The sequence below is a fragment of the Trachurus trachurus genome (assembly GCF_905171665.1).
Source record: "Trachurus trachurus genome assembly, chromosome: 8".
In the NCBI taxonomy this organism is placed as follows: Eukaryota; Metazoa; Chordata; class Actinopteri; order Carangiformes; family Carangidae; genus Trachurus; species Trachurus trachurus.
The window spans coordinates 3,344,421-3,366,090 of NC_139905.1; the positions used below are offsets into that span (position 1 = coordinate 3,344,421).

At 42.2% G+C, this 21,670-nt stretch overlaps 1 protein-coding gene across 1 annotated transcript in view; it reads right to left on the reverse strand.

Annotated features, from left to right (window-relative positions):
- The window catches only part of LOC310989793 (uncharacterized protein), a gene marked incomplete at its 5' end in the record, with an annotated part of 171,673 nt that overhangs the window by 51,796 nt on the left and 98,207 nt on the right, over nt 1–21,670 (reverse strand). The window contains 3 exons of the mRNA XM_083976942.1: nt 8,812–8,988; nt 10,256–10,429; nt 11,649–11,822. Coding sequence (XP_083833068.1) covers nt 8,812–8,988; nt 10,256–10,429; nt 11,649–11,822 — 525 coding nt within the window. The remainder of the gene's footprint in view (nt 1–8,811; nt 8,989–10,255; nt 10,430–11,648; nt 11,823–21,670) is intronic.

The following is a 21,670-nucleotide window of genomic DNA, read 5'->3' on the forward strand; positions in this document are numbered from 1 at the left end:
CCCGTCCTCCACAGCCCTGAATATTGAGAGGGCGCACCGGGCGCTCAACACGAAACCCCCGGCCGAAGCCCCGCCAAGATCCATCGTGGTCAAATTCTCCAGCTTTAAAATGAAAGAAGAGGTACTTAAAAAAACATGGCAAAGAAAGGGAATCGACTTCCAGGGGAAGAAGATACATATGGATCATGACTACGCACCGGAGCTGCTGAGGAAGCGGAGGGATTACACCGAGGCAAAAGCTGCGCTGAAGGAAAGAAACATACGGTTTCAGACCCCGTTCCCAGCCAGGCTGCAGGTGCACTACAAGGAAGGCACGGTGACCTACAACTCGGCAGAGGCGGCAACGGAAGACATGGCAGCGAGGGGGATACCGGTGACGGTTCTGAAAAACCCAACCTCTCTCTTGGATCAGATCAGCCAGCTGACTTGGCGACCCAGCGGAAGGCGAGGAAACCGGGAGAACCTGAGTACCAAACACGGCTTCAAAGAGATACTTCATAGATTCCGGCGTCAGGACACTTGATAAGTATTAATAATGTAACGATCACATAGCCTACCTATTTCTCCCTGTGACTTGACACTGAGATGAGAGAATCATATAGGACATATTCTGTGAGGTTATTTGTGTAATACTACGCATTTTAGCCTAAGTAGATAATTTTAAGGGCATAAGGAATAAATATGTGAAGTCGGGACATTTTACTGGACACTGTGGACCTGTCTATCAGCTTAGAAGCTGAAGAGGGCCCTCTCTCATCTTTAGATGGAAGAGACTTTCCCTCTCAACTCACGTTCCATCTGAGTTACGAGGCCATGAAAGAGGTCTCATCATTGGAAGTCAAAGTGTATTTTTGTTGTGTTCTCTGTTTTGTTATAGTTAAGGTTCGTGTTGGTGCTATTGTTACCCACAGCACCAGGGGTGCAGAAGTCTTTTTTTTTCTTTTTTATCTAGGCGCTCAGGGCTTCAATTATACTTAAATGACATACAATGCAAAGTACCAAGTCAATTAAGGTCATTACGTATAATGTAAATGGTCTAGGCAATCCAATCAAGAGAAGCAAAATTATGGCAAAATTAAAGAGGGAAGAAGTAGAAGTAGCTCTCCTCCAAGAGACACATTTATCAAATTCGGAACATGAAAAACTTATAAGATGGCGATTTAATCAATACTCGTCTTCCTACAGACAGGGCTCAAAGAGAGGGGTGGTAATCTTAATTTCTAAGAAATTAAATTTTGAGTGCATTTATGAAAAGAAAGACTGGGATGGGAGATTTGTTCTGGTCCGAGGTTATTTACAGGGTACTTTAGTTACCTTCTTGAATGTTTACGCTCCTCCACTATCTGAGTGGACATTTTTCAAACACATTTTTGAGTTATTAGTCTCGGAAGCGCAGGGCACCCTAATCTGTGGTGGAGACTTCAATGTTAGACTACACCCAACCCTGGACTCATCAAAACCCTGCCACACAGGAGAAAAGAAGACTACTAAAAATATAAAAATAATGATGAGGGAGCTCGGTCTCTGTGATACTTGGAGAGAACTAAATCCGACTAAAAAAGACTTCACTTTTTTTTCTCACCCACATTTGATCTATTCTAGGCTTGATTATTACCTTATGTATCAAAGGGACATTTATAGGGTTACAAATTGCAATATCGGGACTATGGATTTATCAGATCATGCACCAGTCTACTTAAATGTAACATTAGACACCGAAAAAAAGAGGACCATTTGGAGCCTAAACACAGGGATCCTAGATCCAATGCGGGAACAAATAAGAACAGACATTAAGCAATATTTTGATGAAAACGACAACGGAGAAGTATCCCCACTAACTCTTTGGGATGCTTGCAAAGTGGTTCTAAGGGGAAAACTTATAGGCTACTGCTCGAGTTTGAAAAAACAGAGAAAAGCAAAAATTGAACAGTTACAGTCGGAACTGGAAAAATTAGAGAATGCACATAAAAAGACCTTAAATCCAGGAATAAAAATGGAAATGAGTAAGAAAAAAAACGAATTGAATGAAATTTACTCAAATGATATTAAGAAAAAATTAACCTTTCTAAAACAAAAATACTATGAAACCGGAAGTAAATCAGCTAAATTATTAGCTTACAAATTAAAAAAGCAACAGGCAGAAAATACAATTCATAAAATAAGAGACCCCATTACCAACTCTACACACTACAAAATAAAAGATATCCAACAAACCTTTGAAACATTTTATACCAATCTATATGCCCAACCCAAAATGGATGAAAAAGCGATGGAAGCTTTTTTAAAACTTATAAAATTACCCAAAGTGAGCGATGAACAAAATAGGTTTCTAATTGGTGAAATTACAGATGAAGAAATTAAAAAGGCAATATCACATTCAAGGATAAACAAAGCGTCAGGGCCAGACGGATTTCCGGCGGAGTGGTACAAAGAGATGAAGGACTTACTCACCCCTAGAATGAAAACTACATACAACTATGTGCTTAAAACTGGTATTGTTCCTCTCTCTTGGAAAGAAGCAGTGATCTCTGTGATACCAAAAGACGGTAAAGACAAGTTAGACTGTGGAAGCTATCGGCCGATAAGTGTTTTGAACCAAGACTATAAGATCTTTACCCACATCTTGGCAAAAAGAATTGAAAATATTCTCCCTCAGATAATAAGTCTAGATCAAACAGGTTTTATTCAGCAAAGGCAGACACAAGATAGCATTCGCCGAACGCTACATGTGATTGAGGAGATAAACAAAAATAAACTCCAGGCAGTATTGTTAAGTCTTGACGCCGAGAAGGCTTTTGATCGGGTTAATTGGGAGTTCCTATTTCGACTATTGGACAAATTTGGATTTCATCAAATTTTTATTAAAACTATTAAAGCACTATATAATAAACCAAAAGCCAGAGTAAAAATAAATGGAGCAATTTCAAACCCATTTGGCCTGGAAAGAGGGACTAGACAAGGCTGCCCGTTGAGCCCATTGTTGTTCGCATTGTTTATTGAACCGTTAAGTCAGGGGATTACTCAGAATAATAATATCTCTGGTATAAAAATATTAGACCAAGAATACAAGATTTCCTTATTTGCTGATGACGTTTTAATTAGTTTGTCAAACCCTGAAAATTCAATTTTGAAACTACTATCATTCCTAGATGCTTTTGGTTCTGTCTCAGGCTATAAACTGAACATCCAAAAGACCCAAATATTAAACTTCAATTACAAACCTAGCCAAAACATTACTTCAAAGATTCAAATAAAATGGGATTTAGAACATATGAAGTATCTGGGAGTCAACATCCCAAAAGATTTATCAAAGTTATACAACTTAAATTTTGATCTATTAAATAAAAAATTAAAGGAAGATATAAAGAGATGGAATCTTATTCCAATATTAAGTTTTGAATCTCGACTTGAATCGGTAAAAATGAACATCGTACCAAGGATATTATATCTATTCCAGACCCTCCCAATTGAAATAAATGATAAACAATTTAACGAATGGGATAAATTATTATCACGCTACATTTGGCAGGGGAAAAAACCGAGAATAAGGTTCCAAACTCTTCAAATATCAAAAAATAAGGGTGGACTGGCTCTTCCCTGCCTAAAAGATTACTATATATCAGCCAAGCTAAGGATCCTGTTTTGTTGGTGCGTCTCAGATTACAAAGCGAGATGGAAGGAAATTGAAGAAAACATATCGGGGACGACACCAATTCAAGCAAGAATAGGGGATAAAAGACTAATTAAATGCTTGATGGAAACAGGAAATAAATGGATCAACCTAACACTGAAAACATGGTTAAACGTTATCTCGAAATATGATATGTTAGAAGAGGTGAAGATTCTGAAATGGTGCTGCTACGATCTTGACTTTGCCCCAAATAAGATGGATGCCAACTATAGGAGATGGGTTAGCCTGGGTCTCTCCTCATATTGTACCTTGTTCAACCAGACAACACTGAAGAGCTTTCAGATGTTGAAAAGATTACATGGTCTCAACAATAGTGACTTTTTTAGATTTCTTCAGGTACGCCACCACCTAAACAGCACTATGTTAAAAAGTCAAAAGGCGTTGGAAAACAGTTTATTAAAAGTGTTTATCAGTGCTTATAGGACAGATTCCATGCTTAAAGTCATCTCTAGACTTTATAGAGGCCTGCAGGAAATAAAAACAGTGAATACCACATATATAAAACAAAAATGGGACAGGGAAACCAACAGCTGCCTTTCAGAAGATACCTGGATTAAATACTGTGAATTTCAGTGGAGGATATCATGCTCAAACACATGGAGATCTTTCGGCTGGAAGTGTCTCATTAGGTATTTCATTACACCTGCTCAGCGGGGCTACCACACAGGATCTTCTAGTTGCTGGAGGTTGTGTCGTTCTCAGGAAGCCAATCACTACCATTTGTTCTGGGCCTGTCCAAAAATAAATATTTTCTGGCGCAAGGTTTATTCAGAACTAACAACAATATTTGGTACTGCCATCACATTTAACTGGGACGAACTTCTTTTTGGTTTTGTACACTCAGCTAATGTAAGTGAGAAAAATAAATATTTATTTGGAATACTGAGTCTAGCTGCTAGAAAAGCAATTACAAAGAAATGGCTCAAGCCAGACGTCCCATCTATAGATGAATGGTATGGTATTATTTACGATGTGTATGTAATGGAAATAATCACTTTTTCAATGAGGCTCCAGCAATCCAAATTCAATGACATCTGGAAGCAATGGAAAATGTACATTTCTCTGAAACGCCCTTCTTTTGTTTAAATTTCTTTGCTATATCAAGTTGTACTTGATTGGTTACACTTTGCTGTAATTTTGTGACAGAAAACACCCCATGTTCATGTTGTGTTACTTTATAAAATGCTTTGTAAAAGGAAAAACAATAAATATAAAAATAAAAAATAAAAAAATAAAATAAAAAAAAATGGTAAAAATTAAAATTAAAATATACATAATTTATCATAATACAAAACAAATCAGTGTTTATGAACATGACACTTACATTAATGTGTTAACTGTCGTCATAGTAACCTGTTCTGAACCTCCATCATGTTTAGAAACACTGAATAATGTGGAAATGAGCTGCAGTTCTTCACCACACCACAAGATGGAGCTGAATAATCAGAATGAATGAAGAAGACAACAGGAGGAGGAGGAGGAGGAGGAGGAGGAGGAGGAGGAGGAGGAGGAGGAGGAGGAAGAGGAGGAGGAGGAAGAGAGAGGATGAGGAGGAGGGAGGAGGAGGAGGAAGAGAGAGGTGGAGGAAGAAGAGGAGGAGAAAGAGGAGAGATGAGGAGGAGGAGGAGGAGGAGCAGAGAGAGCGTAGAGGATCAGATGAGTCCAGAGTCAGTGATGATCTCTGTCAGGTCCAGAACACACAGGGAGGATGGTGGACTGGACTCTGTGAGAGACAGTGGAGCTGCTCTCAGATCAGTTCAGGGGGTTCAGGAGGGAGGGTAACCATCTGTGAAGAGAAGCAGAGGACAGAGGTGATTGATCAGTGACTGTTGTCTCTCTCCGCTCTGGTTGGCTGACTGTTGTCTCTCTGCTCTGATTGGCTGACTGTTGTCTCTCTCTCTGCTCTGATTGACTGACTGTTGTCTCTCTGCTCTGATTGGCTGACTGTTGTCTCTCTCTCTGCTCTGATTGGCTGACTGTTGTCTCTCTCTCTGCTCTGATTGGCTGACTGTTGCCTCTCTCTCTGCTCTGATTGGCTGACTGTTGTCTCTCTCTGCTCTGATTGGCTGACTGTTGTCTCTGTTATTGTCTCACTGACTTTAGTCCAATAGTGCTGAAAGCAGCACAGACTGACTCCGCCCCCCTACTGACCTCACAGTCTCCAGTCTACAGTCTGGACTCTCCACAAGATCATCCAGATCCTTCACGTCTGAAGACTTCAGGTTGTTGAATCTCAGCTCCAGTTCTCTCAGGTGGGAGGGGTTGGACTTCAGAGCTGAGACCAGAGAAGAACAGCTGATCTCTGACAACCTGCAGCCCCACAATCTGAATAAAGAATAAAAGAAGAAGATTAATTCATTTGCCCCGTTTACATGAGAGCTTTAATTCCGAATTAAAGTCATTTAATTCGGAATTAAAGTTAATTCCGCTTTAAAAAGATCATGTAAACACTTAATTCCGAGTGAAAATTTAATTCGGAATTAAACTTAATTCCGAATTAAGTGGGTGGTTTATTCCTATTTTAAAGCGGAATTAATTAATTCCTCTATCATGTAAACGTTTATTCTTTTTAAAAATAATTCCGGTCGTTCTGCGCATGCGTATTAACTGACTCGCCGCTCTGTGTGTGTGTGTCGCGGTGATAATTTAACCGTGAAAAGTAGGTTACAACACACACAACATAACGTTACAGCCGCAGTCTTGTGAGTGAGTCATGTCTGGACAACCAGGCTTCATGAACCCGCTTCACAGACCTGCTTGGCTGCCGCCGCCCCCGGTGCCCGGCCGCCGGTGGGGGCAGCCAGGCGGGGAAGGCGATCAGTGAGCTTCGCCTTCCCCGCCGTAGCAGTAGCGGCAGCGGCGGCGGGGGCGGTCAGGCTCACACACCCAGGGAAGGCCATCCTGGCAGTTAAGAGGAGAAACTTTCTGCTTCTAAGTTGTTGTTAAGTTTAGGAGCAGCGGAGCGGCTCGCGGCTGCAGCTCTGTTCACTTCACACAGAATGGAGTTTGTTTTCTTCCGGTAGACGTAAATACGTAACACGTGTACCCTCTGTCCAATCAGAACGCTTCCCGACCTCCAGACGTTGAGCGGAATTAAATAAAGGCGATTTAACGTGTTTTCCATGTAAACCCTAATTCGGAATTATTATGTCCATGTAAACTCGAAGGAAAATATTTTTTAAAGCGGAATTAAAAACATCATGTAAACGTGGTAAGTGATGATCAGGTGAATTTCAGTGTCTTTGTCCAAACATGAGTTGTGAGGATCTTGTGCACATTGTTGTGATAGAGATGAAGTGAGCTGATGAGCTGATACTGGACATTTTCTCCAGAGTTTCTAGAAAACATGAGTCGTCTGACTGAGAGAAATACGAGTGTGTGTGAAGGTTGAACTGAAGTGAACAGACATTATTAGGGCTGACCCAAAACATTTGAAGCTTCGAAGCTTCGTTCATTGCCATGGTAATCGAGCATGAAAGTCCGTGATCGATTTTTTTTTTTTTATGTTCCTTTTTTCCTTTTTGACACCTGTTCTCATCGGCAGTTGTTACATTAAAGGGGCCATATTATGCAAAATCCACTTTCTACAGGTTTTGTAGTGGTCCTGTGTGTTCCCGTGGCCTTTCTATGATGCCTGGAGGTGAAAAAAGTCTGTTCACTCCCTTCATTGATTTCTACACTTTTTTGAGATTGTGTCTCCAAACGGCCGAATTGGAAGTGCTGGCAGACTTGACGTCAGGATGAGCTGAACTCAAGTGACTCCACCTCCCGGTACTTCCTTATACTCCCCCTGGGCCAGTCTGGAAAAACGTGAGCTCCGCCCGCTGACACTTTTCCGGAACAGCGACCCCCCCTCAACCCCCTATACCACACACACACACACACACACACACACGCTCCCCCCCCCCCGTCCGTCCGTCCGTCATTTGACATAAAGCGGTAGATACGGGAGGAGCGGTCGGTACCGCGGTGGCCAGATGATCATTTTGAATCATTGACTGAAAACCAGCCGCCTGTCATTAAAAATGAAATCGCGGATCAGAGAATATTGGAATGATACCGCTTCTCATCAGCGCAGCGGTCCGACTCCTCATCACGGAATGAGAGACATCTGAACGAGGAAGTCTCCTCTCCCGGCGCAAAACCACCTCAATATTCTCCGGTAACTTCTCATCAGTCCATACAACAGTGCAGTTTGTGCTGCGCTCCTCAGTTTCACTTGTTTTTTTTATTTGACAGTTTCACACAGAACTTTCTGATGGTAGCAGGAGTCTCTCCATGTTTCTCCTTCTGCCACAGTAAAAAAAATAAATAAATAAAGAAGGAACATTTAGCCTACATTTTTTCAGACAAGATGCCAGTCTCAGAATTTTTCTTTTTTTTTCTTTTTTTTTTTTCGGAAATCAATGCCCGACCCCCGTCCCAATGTCAACACTGGCACATGTACCTGTAGTGAAAACCACACCCTCTCCCCATGACAGCTGTGGAGTGGACGTGGTTTACACATCTTATTTGCATTTCAAGGTGCAGACACAGAAATGACTCGTTCTCAGGAGAGCTCTGGAGAGCCACTTTTAGATTACTGAGATGTAGAGCTGCAGATTGATTTGGGGACAATACAATATGAATACTACATGGTTGGACAACTTAGAACCATGTGAAATAGTTGAAAAACAGCATAATATGGGACCTTTAAAATGAGTAGGCAACTTGGAATCCTGGAAACCTGCCTGATTTTGGAGATATGCAGTGTTTGTTTGCCATTACTTTCATTATTCCCGCTACGATCGCGCCCCCACCCCGGTCAGACATTACGATCGCATGCACCCCCGACCGTCAAAGCTTCGATTTAAATCAATTTCATGTCCGCGAAGCTTCGATTATCAAAATATGATAATCGGGACAGCCCTAGACATTATTCATGACCACTGAGTGAAATGAGCTGAAACTGAAGAATCATTCTCACAGAACAACAACTGCAAATATTCAACAACCACTATTTCAAATGTCATTAATCAATTCAATCAAAGTCAATGATTCAAGTTCTGAGTGAAGATCAATCAGGTTCAGTTGTGGATCAAAGATCTAAGATCTACAACAGTAACAGTCAGTGAACTGACCTCAGAGTCTCCAGTCTACAGTCTGGACTCTCCAGAAAACCACTCAGATCCTTCACTCCTGAATCCTGCAGGTTCTTGTTCCAGCTCAGGTCCAGGTGTCTCAGGTGGGAGGGGTTGGACTTCAGAGCTGAGACCAGAGAAGAACAGCTGATCTCTGACAAACTGCACTCCATCAATCTGAATAAAGAATAAAAGAAGAAGATCAATTCATTGATAACTGATCAGATGATGATTCTCTGTTATTATTATTGTTATTAATAACTAGGCGTGTCCTCCACTAAGTAATTTTCATAGTTGAATCTGATTGGTCAGATTTTGTCCATAGTCGACTAATCGTAGAATCATGTTTTTTCCTCATTGATTCATGATCTCATTTGTGTCTTTTTCTGGAGAAAAGAGTTCAAACAGCTGAATAAACTAATTCTTCAGTTGGCATCAGATAACAGGACATTCTCCATCCGTCCTTTTCCTGATCTCACTCATTAAGCTGCGTGTATGACATCATCATCTCTCTTTCAGGGATGGTGCAGCGATTACGAGTACGAGTGTGTGCTGTGAATTAACGAGTGTGTGCTGTGAATGAAAACGTGTCCCATCGTTGTGAGGACATGATATGAGCATCAGTGCTGGTTCAGACGGGTCAGAGGTCGAGGGTCACAGCACCATGGTGTTGTTGTTGTTGTGTGTGTGTGTGTGTGTGTGTGTGTGTGTAGGTGCTGCACGATGGACAGAGAATGCGTCCCTTAGTTTAATATTGTAAAAAAAACTTTCTGAATGTAGAGAGAGAGAGGGCTGGGTCCGCTGTGCTCAATCACTCACTGTGATGTTTGTATCTAAACAGTCTCTCCTATTTTAGAAAACAGATCAATTCTAAGTAAAACCAGATGTTCAGCAGCAGGAAGCTCCTCTATATATTCACAATGGTACCATCTTTTCTTCATAACCACATTTTGCGATTCGACAGCGAGGTTGATCGTCCAATCAGAGCTCTCTGAATCGAATCGTGTAATAGTCGACTATTGGAGGTCACCCCTATTAATAACTTTATTGATCAACTCGTATCAGGGTTAAATCAATAAACTAACAGCACAGGGGTCAATGACGTGATGAAACCCAGTGTCAAGTGGTGTAACTTTGATTTTTGATAAAAATCTGAATAAAGAGGAAAATAAATCTGGACTCAAATGAGGAATTAATACAACTCTGTGTTTCTGGACTCATTTTACATCATTTGTAACAGATTATTTAGAAGAAGAAAGAACATTTGCTATAAATCCACTTGAATCCACTGTAGGTCAATCAAATATTTATTATTGATCATTCCTTTGTAGTTACACCATTTGACGTGTTCAGTCTGACTTTTGTAAAAGGAAAAAAAAAGAAAAGAAAGAAAAAAGGTTAAAATGTCTCTAAGATCTACAACAGTAACAGTCAGTGAACTGACCTCAGAGTCTCCAGTCTACAGTCTGGACTCTCCAGAAAACCACTCAGATCCTTCACTCCTGAATCCTGCAGGTTGTTTCTGCTCAGGTCCAGGTGTCTCAGGTGGGAGGGGTTGGACTTCAGAGCTGAGACCAGAGAAGAACAGCTGATCTCTGACAAACTGCAGTCCTGCAATCTGAATAAAGAATAAAAGAAGAAGATTAATTCATTGATAACTTATCAATAATCAGACGCAGGGTTTCCCCCAGAAAACTTGTTGAGCCTGGTGTTTTTCGTCTTCTCTGTTATTGTTATTATTATTATTAGTATATGATCAATAACTTTATTAATCAACTCGTATCAGGGTTAAAGACGAACTAAGCAGGATTTCTCCCGTGGCTATGCTACATTTTTACCTTAATTAAAAATCTCCGGATTGTGATCATTAACTACATGACTTGTGACTTGTTACAGTGAGAAGGTTCTCTGTCTTCACCTGGCGTCTCACGGCTGAAAACCAACCCTGCAACATCAGTACAGTTACTCGGTCACCGTCCGAGTAACGCCTGCATGTAGTCTCGTCTCTGCTGCACCACAACACAAACGCGCTCTGTAACCTGTAATCTTTTGTTTATGACGGTTAAGACTACACAAACATACGCGCCGTAACATCGTATATGTTATGTAACGTTTTCCACCGCTCCATTAATTGATTTTTCACCAGCTTCGTTGTAAACAGATGCACATGGCTGAGAGGAGTGTAACCAAATAAGCGGAAAAGCGAGCGGACTTGCATAGTTTCCCTTTAAATCAATAGACAACTAACAGGACATACAGTGTCATCATCACACTGCTGTTCATGGTCTCTCTCTCTCTCTCTCTCTTTTTCTCTCTCTCTCTCTGACTGAACTGAATCAGAGTCCAAAGGTCCAGTCCTGATCCAGGACTCAGGTCTTTCTTGGTCCTGGTCTCAGGAAACTCAAACTAAACCAAATGAAACTGTTTTCATCACAAATTACAGATGATTTCAAACTAAACTTTGGGAAATTCTCAGCAGGAACGTCAAACACAGAGAAACATCATCAATGTAGAGATGAAGTGAGTTGATGAGCTGATACTGGACATTTTCTCCAGAGTTTCTAGAAAACATGAGTCTTCTGACTGAGAGAAATACGAGTGTGTGTGAAGGTTGAACTGAAGTGAACAGACATTATTCATGACCACTGAGTGAAATGAGCTGAAACTGAAGAATCATTCTCACACAACAACAACTGCAAATATTCAACAACCACTATTTCAAATGTCATTAATCAATTCAATCAAAGTCAATGATTCAAGTTCTGAGTGAAGATCAATCAGGTTCAGTTGTGGATCAAAGATCTAAGATCTACAACAGTAACAGTCAGTGAACTGACCTCAGAGTCTCCAGTCTACAGTCTGGACTCTCCAGAAAACCACTCAGATCCTTCACTCCTGAATCCTGCAGCCTGTTGTTGCTCAGGTCCAGGTGTCTCAGGTGGGAGGGGTTGGACTTCAGAGCTGAGACCAGAGAAGAACAGCTGATCTCTGACAAACTGCAGCCCAGCAATCTGAATAAAGAATAAAAGAAGAAGATTAATTTAACTGATCAATAATGATTCTCGAATCTGATCAGATTTTGTCCATAGTCGACTAATTGTAGAATCATGTTGTTTTTTCCTCATTGATTCATGATCTCATTCGTGTCTTTTTCTGGAGAAAAGAGTTCAAACAGCTGAATAAACTAACTCTTCAGTTGGCATCAGATAACAGGACATTCTCCATCCGTCCTTTTCCTGATCTCACTCATTAAACTGTGATGACATCATCATCTCTCTTTCAGGGACGGTGCAGCGATGACGAGTACGAGTGTGTGCTGTGAATTAACGAGTGTGTGTTGTGAATTAACGAGTGTGTGCTGTGAATTAACGAGTGTGTGGAGAATGAAAACGTGGAGTCTCGTTGTGAGGACATGATATGAGCATCAGTGCTGGTTCAGACGGGTCAGAGGTCGAGGGTCACAGAACCATAGTGTTGTTGGTGGTGTTGCTGTTGTTGTTGTTGTTTGTGTGTGTGTGTAGAGAACGCGTCCCTTAGTTTAAAATTGTAAATAAAACTTCAGGCCTGAATTTAGAAAGGGAGAGAGAGAAATAGTCGGTGCTCGATCACTCACTGTGATGTTTGTATCTAAACCATCTCTCCTATATTATAAAAAAACAGATAAATTCTATGTAAAACCAGATGTTCAGCAGCAGGAAGCTCCCCTATATATTCACAATGGTTTGATCTTTTCTTCATAACCACATTTTGAGACGATTCGACTGCGAGGTTGTTCGTCCAATCAGAGCTCTAGCTATCAGGGTTAAATCGATAAACTAACAGTACAGGGGTCTATGACGTGATGAAACCCAGTGTCAAGTGGTGTAACTTTGATTTTTGATCTGAATCTGAATAAACAGGAAAATAAATCTGGACTCAAATGAGGAATTAATACAACTCTGTGTTTCTGGACTCATTTTACATCATTTGTCACAGATTATTTAGAAGAAGAGTTTTTTGTTTCTAGGACATGTCCTGCTCAAGATGCATTAAAATCTAAATATAGAAACACAGAAAATAATCTACTTCAATTTAATGTTTTCAGAAAAAAGTATGTTTTTATAAATTCATTTTAATCCACTATAGGTGGATCAGATACAACAGTCAGTGAACTGACCTCAGAGTCTCCAGTCTACAGTCTGGACTCTCCAGAAAACCACTCAGATCCACAAGATCATCCAGATCCTTCAGGTCTGAATCCTGCAGCTTGTTGTAGCTCAGGTCCAGGTGTCTCAGGTGGGAGGGGTTGGACTTCAGAGCTGAGCCCAGAGAAGAACAGCTGATCTCTGACAAACTGCATCTGTCCAATCTGAATAAAGAATAAAAGCAGTGAGTTGAGGACTTAGGACTCCCCTGCTTAGGCTGTTTCCATCCCTCAAAGCCACAGACAGCGTCAGATGGCGACTCAAACATGCACCCAGAAGTTTATTTACTTAAAGCAAGTCAAGAGTTGATATTCCTGTGTTTATGACACAAATGGGAGCTTCTGACTGCATGTGAACACACAGAGCCTCAACTTTGGCTCGCACCAGACTTTGAATTAGATCTAGTTTTGCAAACATGTCGGCTTGCTTGAAGTAAATAAACTTCTCTGTGAACATGAAGCAACAACCTTCAGCCCATCTTGGTGAGCCTCCAAACAAACCAGCTGAGCCTCTGCAGCTGCTTCATGTCAGCAGCAACAAGACCAACACTAGCAGCTCTGCTCTCACCTGTCTCACCTTGATTCTCAGCATTCACAGTCATTGACAGGAAGTGGCTGCAGTGTGTGCCGTGCTCTTCACTTCTTGCTTCACACTCCAGCCTCTCCCAGCCAGTTGAGCTACCAGGGAGCAGACTTTAGCTGCCAACAGCTCCCTACAGCCAGCCTCCACTGGAGCGCAGCTTTCCAGCCTCCTCTGCCTCTGCTGCCAGCTCTGTGGATCTCAGCTGCTTCCTCTCATGCTTCCTCCCATGGTTCTGTCAGCTCCACAACATCCACCAGCTGCTGTGTTTCTGACCACAACTCAACATCTGCTCTCAGATCAGTGCTGCACGTTGGTTCAACAACAAGTGTCTGAGTTGAAGACAACAGTTGTAGAAGCTGAGCTCGTTCTCTGCTGCTCTGAATCACAAACACTACGACTGCTCTCACCTTCTTCTCTCTGGACTCATCTCAACTGTTTTCTCTCTTCAGCTTCTTGAGAAAAATCCTCACACACAAATCCTGACATGTATGAACCAATGAGAAGCTGAAGCTTCAAACAACTACAACAGCTCCAGTCAGTGAACTCACCTCAGAGTCTCCAGTCTACAGTTTGGACTCTCCAGTCCAGCACACAGACGCTTCACTGATGAATCATCCAGGATGTTTCCACTCAGGTCCAGGAGTCTCAGGTGGGAGGGGCTGGACTTCAGAGCTGAGGCAACGACTTCACAGTGAATCTCTGAGAGCCAACAACTACCAAGCCTGTGATTAGAGAAGAAACAAAATGTGTGAAAGTAAAATCAGACAATTTGTACTAAACACACACAACATGTCATCATGTGATCAACATGTGCTCTTCACACTCTGGTTCAGTTCATCTTCTCTCTTTGTGTTGGACATGAAACAATAATCCTCATCAGGGCTGGGCTGGAAAAACCCATTCAGATTCAGATCCACCTCCTCTTGAATCCTCCAACATCCATTCATCAAAGCCCAGATGGATGTTTAATCCAGGCTCCTGCGGCCAACACAGGTCGATGTGGTCAGGTGAGCTCAGGTGTAGAGCTGCAGGTGTCACCTGAACAACGCTCACACACATTGATTTTCTCCAAACATGAAATGAAGTCAAAGAAAATCAAGGTGAAATGTAGAAACATCTTTAGCAGCAGACGATCTGACCACTAAAGTGTGTGTCCTGCACAGATATAATCCACACTAAGGACACGCTCCAAATTGTCACGGTGACATTTAAGGTGGACTGATTGATCTCCATGGGTCACTGAGCAGCGTGTGTGTGTGTGTGTGTGTGTGTGTGTGTGTGTGTGTGTGTGTGTGTGTGTGTGTGTGTGTGTGTGTGTGTGTGTGTGTGTGTGTGTGTGTGTGTGTGTGTGTGTGTGTGTGTGTGTGTGTGTGTGTGTGTGTGTGTTATTGATCATGTCTGGACTCACTCAGCCTTCCTGCAGTTCCTCACAGCTGGGATCAGTCTCAGCCGTCCCTGAGCTGATGTCTTGTACTTGCTCAGGTCCAACTCATCCAGAACCTGCTCTGACATCTGCAGCATGTAGGCCAGAGCTGAACACTGGATCACAGACAGTTCCTTCTCTGATCTGTTCTCTGACTCCAGGAACTGTTGGATCTCCTGATGAACTGACTGGTCCTTCATCTCCGTCAGACAGTGAAAGATGTTGATGCTTCTGTCAGGAGAGATGTAACCAGTCTCCATCTCCTTCAGGTTGTTGGTGGTTCTCTGGATGGTTCCTGGACTGTTGTCTGTCTGACCCAGCAGACCTCCTAACAGCCTCTGGTTGGACTCCAGAGAGAGGCCATGAAGGAAGCGAACAAACAGGTCCAGGTGACCGTTTCTACTGAGGAGAGATTTCTGCATGGCTCTCTGCAGGAAGTCATCCAGGGTTAAACCTTCTTCTTCTTCTTCTTCTTCTTCTTCTTCTTCTTCTTCTTCTTCTTCTTCTTCTTCTTCTTCTTCTTCTTCTTCTGCTGAAGACAAGTCCCTGTTATCATGTTCCTGAACTTGTTTTATCAGGGTTAAATCATCAGACTTTGGGTTTGAGTCTCTCTGTTCGTAGTCTTCTCCCAGGAAGTTCTTGAGGACCTTTCTCTTCCTGTTGGTGAAACAGTGGAACATGTAGACTGCAGCCAGAAACTCCTGAACACTCAGATGAACAAAGCAGTAGACTGTTTTCTGGAAGATCACACTCTCTCTTTTGAAGATCTCAGTACAGAGTCCTGAGTTCACCAAGGCCTCTGTGACATCCAGACCACACTGCTCCAGGTCTTCTTGGTAGAACATGATGTTTCCTTCCTGCAGCTGTTCAAACGCCAGCCTCCCCAGCTTCAGAAGAACTTCCCTGTCGGCCTCCATCAGCTCCTGTGGACTCGTCTCATGTCCTTCACCGTACTTGTTCTTCTTCCTCTTGGTCTGGACCAACAGGAAGTGTGAGAACAGGTCAGTCGTGGTCTTGGGCAGCTCTCCTCTCTGGTCTGTGGTCAACATGTGCTCCAGAACTGTAGCACTGATCCAGCAGAAGACTGGGACTTGACACATGATGTGGAGGGTCCTGGACGTCTTGATGTGTGAGATGATTCTTCTGGACAGATCTTCATCACTGGACCTCCTCCTGAAGTACTCCTCCATCTGGGCGTCAGTGAAGCCTCGGACCTCTGTTACCCTGTCGACACATGTAGGAGGGATCTGATTGGCTGCTGCAGGTCTGGAGGTGATCCAGACCAGAGCCGAGGGAAGCAGATTCCCCCGGATGAGGTTTGTCAGCAGCACGTTGACTGATGACGTCTGTGTGACATCAGACACAACCTCCCTGTTGTTGAAGTCCAGTGACAGTCGGCTTTCATCCAGGCCGTCAAAGATGAAGAGAAGTTTACAGACAGCCAGCTGCTCTGCTGTGACCTTCTGTAATGTTGGATGGAAAACATGGAGCAGCCCGAGAAGACTCAACCGCTGATCTCTGATCAGGTTCAGCTCCCTGAACGAAAGCAGAACCAGCAGACTGACATCTTGGTTCTCCAAGCCCTCGGCCCAGTCCAGACTGAACTTCTGCACCGAGAAGGTTTTTCCAACGCCAGCGACGCCGTTGGTCAGAACCACTCTGATGGGTCTCTGTTGGACAGGTGAGACCGTAGAGACGTCCTCTCTCTGTTGGACAGGTGAGACCGTAGAGACGTCCTCTCTCTGTTGGACAGGTGAGACCGTAGAGACGTCCTCTCTCTGTTGGACAGGTGAGACCGTAGAGACGTCCTCTCTCTGTTGGACAGGTGAGACCGTAGAGACGTCCTCTCTCTGTTGGACAGGTGAGACCGTAGAGACGTTCTCTCTCTGTTGGACAGGTGAGACCGTAGAGACGTCCTCTGTCTGCTGGACAGGTGAGTCTTTAAAGATGTCGTTGCACTTGATTGTAGTGTCATGGAGGGTCTTCTTCTTGGACGTTGTCTCCAGCTGTCTCACCTCATGTTGGGTATTAACCTCTTCACTCTGTCCCTCTGTGATGTAGAGCTCAGTGTAGATCCTGTTGAGGAGGGCTCCACTTCCTGTTCCACTTCCTGTTCCCTCAGTTCCTTCAGTCACTCGTTCACATCTGCTCCTCAGACTGATCTTATGTTGATCTAAAACCTCCTGCAGACCACGATCTGCTGAGAGAGAAGAGACAGAGTCAGACTGAAGACAGAGAGTCTGACAATCTGATCAGATTATTTTCATCAGCTACAGAAAAACTACAGACAACAAAGAGTGATGGAACAATGACTCTGGAGAAAACAACAGGTCCTGTTTTCACTAATTACTAGGGTTGGGCATCGTTTAGATTTCAGCGATTCCGATTCTCTATTTCGATTCCGGTTCTAAACGATTCTCGATTCCGATTCTTTGAGGTGCAGGTCAACAGGTCACAACTTATTTCACAGGATATTTTTTTATTTGACAAACTCTTCACACAGGCCATTTTTGCATGCATGCTTGGACTTCAAACATACATCTTACACAGCTTGTAAGACCTCCAAAAGGCCTCCAAAAATAGATTTTGCCAACTATGGTATTCAATTAAAAGGGAGAGTCCTTAACTGAAACTTGGCAAGCAGTCTAACATACAAAGAGCTGCAGAACAGGTGACTGTATATGCAACAAAATAAAACAAACACTGGAACAGTCATGATGACAAATCAAAAACAGTTTTTGTTTAAGAAGATAATCATGTCTGCCTTCTCAGGCTGAGGAGGTCTGTACACTAGTGACGCGCGGTGCCGGTCAAGAAATGTTTACTTTATTTGCGGTGCGGGTCGGGGCTGGTCATTAAAAACACTGATAATGAAGTCCAGAGTGTGTTATCAGGGGCGCGCTGATGTTGACGGGAAAGCCGGCGGAGGTGTGAAGGAACCGGGTGAGACAACGGCTGGGCGCATCAGCAGAGCGGGGTTGGTTTCACAGAGAGCAGACCGGGGAGAGAGAGAGGCGGTGGCTGCGGCTGCTGCACTCGCGCTGCACTGTGACTCTCCCACTCCTCACGAGCTCCACACTGACAAGCTACCGGCAACACAGCGCCTCCGTCTGCCCTTTCAAAGTAAAAAGCCGCTGTCTGACGTTTAATAGCAGCGGGGATGGTTGTGAAAATAGATGCGGTGGTGCGGGGCGGGTCAAATTACTTCAAACTAGTGCGAGCGGAGTAAAACAAACAAACTAGTGCGGACATTTAGGAACCGAAAAAAAGTCGAAAATCGAAATTCAAACGGCTTCTTAACGATTTCGGAACCGGACGTTAGGAACCGGTTCCTATTTGGAGCCGTTTTTCGGTGCCCAACCCTACTAATGACCACGTCAGCAGACAGATGTTCACTCTCACTTTGTACACAGCTGCTCTGATTGGCCGTCTGCAGTCCACCTCTGGTTCTGGGTCTTTTTCCATGATCCTTCAGGACGTCAGAGACACCACTCCTCTTCCTCCTGTCAAGATATTTCTGGATCAACAACATGTCACAGCTTCACATCTGAGCTCTGATTGGTTAACCACCTCAAGGGGGCGGGACTTCAGTAAGCAGAGGAGCAGAGAGAGAGAAAGTAGAGGAAGACGAGTGTAGAGAGACGAGCTGAATGAAGACCTGGTCCTGAACTGGTCTGGTTTCTGTCTCTGTTGACCTTAAATCTGGACTCTAAAACAAACTCCCTGTTAGTTTGAGTCTCTTCAGTTCTGCGTCGTCTCGTCTGGTTTTTACTCCAAATGTGTGAAATGAATGAGAAGCTGTTGGTGGTGTTTTCCTCTTTCAGACACTGATCATGTGTTTGATGTTGGTTCTGGACTGAGTCCTATCAGCTCTTTAACTAATGAGCTCCTCATCCAGACGCTGCTGTGTGGCTCTAATGAGCCTGTGTTGGAGCTCTGGTCCAGTGTGAGGAGACTGAAGCAGCTCCACCTGAGCTTCACAACATGTTGTGGAGAAGCTCAGTCACAGACAGGAAACAGGAAACACTGATCACTCCTGTCTGGTTCCTGACTTTTCAAAATAAAAGTCTCTGTGTATCAGCTGCTTTAAAGGAGAATCCCGGTAATTTTCTAAGTAACGCTCTACAGCTCTAGGTCCCTGAGTGCAACCATAGGAATCAGAGAAAAATATGTGCAGACCAGACCTAGCTCTCCTCCTTCCAGCTGCGCTACACTGCAGTGAAACAGTAAAGTAATAGGGGCAGAACTTCTAACCAGAATATTGGAGGAAAAAAAAATTTGGATGGGAAACAAAGCATCAATATGAATATACCGGTAACTGCTTTTTTCCCCCATCCAAAGTCATTTTACTCCTAAATCCATGTTTTCCTTCACATGAGTCTAATGACTGAATCATCTTCATCTCAGTTTACAGTAGAAACCGTCTCTTACCGTAACTCTGAAGGTCCAGATCCAGGTCCAGGTCTGAAGTAAAGAGGTTCTTCTTTGGACAGGTCACTCTTCATGGACAGACAGATGGATCCTGGTCCAGGTTCAGGTTCAGGACTGAAGTATGGAGGACTATTTTTGGACAGGTCACTCTTCATGGACAGACAGATGGATCCTGGAGACTCTGCTCTCAGTCTGCAAACACAAAGATGTTTTTATTCCCATCACATTGATCACTGATCAGTTCTCTGATCACAGATGCATTGTGGGAAGTCTCCAGTGACGTCAGCGTCCATCACCACACACTGTAGTGAAGGATGGAAGCAACACAGCAGCATCAGAGACAACAGTGTAGAGTCAGTCAGTCATTAACTGTGTCCAGTGTCCAGCTGCTGAACATCTGTCTCACATCAGCTCTACACAGGATCACACACTGACACTGCTCAGCATCTGGATCCACCGGCTCAACATCTGGATCTACCTGGACACCAGTCCTACACACACAGTCTGAGCCCATTGGTTCCTCCTGAAGACTCAAAGCTTTACCAACATCTCAGCTACAGGTTCATGCTTAAAGAGGCTCAGTCATTTCCTCAAACAGCTGCTCACTCTAGTTTCTAACAAACCAACAGGAGGAAACACAGGAAGCATCTGTCAGGGACTATTTTCAGCAGCGGATTGATCCACATTTGGTGCTGTAGTGAGTATGTGGGGCAGCAGGACGGAGTCTAAATAAACTACAGTGTGTGTTGATGAGAAAAATAGGGGTACAGAAGGGGGACATTTCTGTACTTAAAGGTACAGTTCTGTCCTACTGTAGCCTATAGGGCCAATTATTGTACTCTAGAGCAGTGGTTCTCAACCTTTTTTACATCAAGGACCCCTAAATTGACACAAATGAGACCACGGACCCCCATTGGACAAAATTTTCAAGCAAACACCAGAAATACACAAATATTTAAATAATAAAATACATAAATACTGTTGTTTGTTGCTCGGTTCATGTTACTTTCAGTTTGTCTTTGTATGTATGAATGTGTTTGTATATGTTTTATACGTATATGACTATATAGAGAGATAAAGATTAGTAATCATATGTTAGAATAAATCTATATGCATATAAATATAATAATATATTAGAATAAATCCAGTTAAATAACTCATGAATTAACTTACTGTATATATTATGATGACTAGATAACTTGATAGATAATTTATGAATAAGGGGTGGGAGTAAATAAGTTTTACTTCTTCCCACTCCTTTTCGGATATGAAACAAACAAAACAGAACAAAACAAAAAACAAGATAACCTTTATTTTTCAACTATTTTCTTTTATTTATTTTTTTTTATTATATATATATATATATTTCTTTTTTTTGTTCATATGTTGTTTTTGCAAAGTTTTTATATGTCTGTCCATTTCTGTATTATGTTTTATTTCTTTTAACATGTCCGAAATAAACTTAAACTAACTAACTAACTAACTAACTAAATACTAAATAATGTTACTTTTTTTGTACATTCAAATTAGGGTCAATGGCGTGAATTTTTGGAAATATTATACAGAAATTTCTGGAAAAAAGTGGTACAATTTCTCCAAAAACTTTTAAACATTTGTAGGAAGAAGTGGTTAAAAAAAATTCTCAAAAAAACAAGTTAAAGATTTTCTACAAAAAAGTGGTAAAATTCTAAAAAAAAAAAACAAAGAAACAAAGAAACAAAAAATAATTATGATAATAAAAATTCTAAAAAATAAGAAAAAAGTGGTAGAATTGGGGACCCCCTTGAACCCTGTAACGCCGCATTATGTAATAATGCCGCATTATGTAATAATGTAATAAATCTTCACGTCATTATGTAATAACGCCGCATTTTGTAATAATCTGCCGCATTTTGTAATAAAAATCTTGAACGCAATATGTAATAAACTTTGCCGCATTTTGTAATAAGTTGTTACATTTTGCATCACTTATTACATATTACGGGTGTTGCACTTTTTATGAAGAAAATGTAATAATTTGGTGCATTATGTAATAAACCACCAAAATGGATGTCTTAATTAGAAAAAAACAAACATTAGGACCATCAGAACAACAACAACTTTAAGCATACCAGCATGCATGAATCATGAATTAATTTCTAAAACCAGTAGGACGGTCAAATCTAAATCAAATATAAGTGTATTAATTATAATAGGCTACCGCTTTCAGGGCAGGGCATCAAACAAATGTAATAATTTG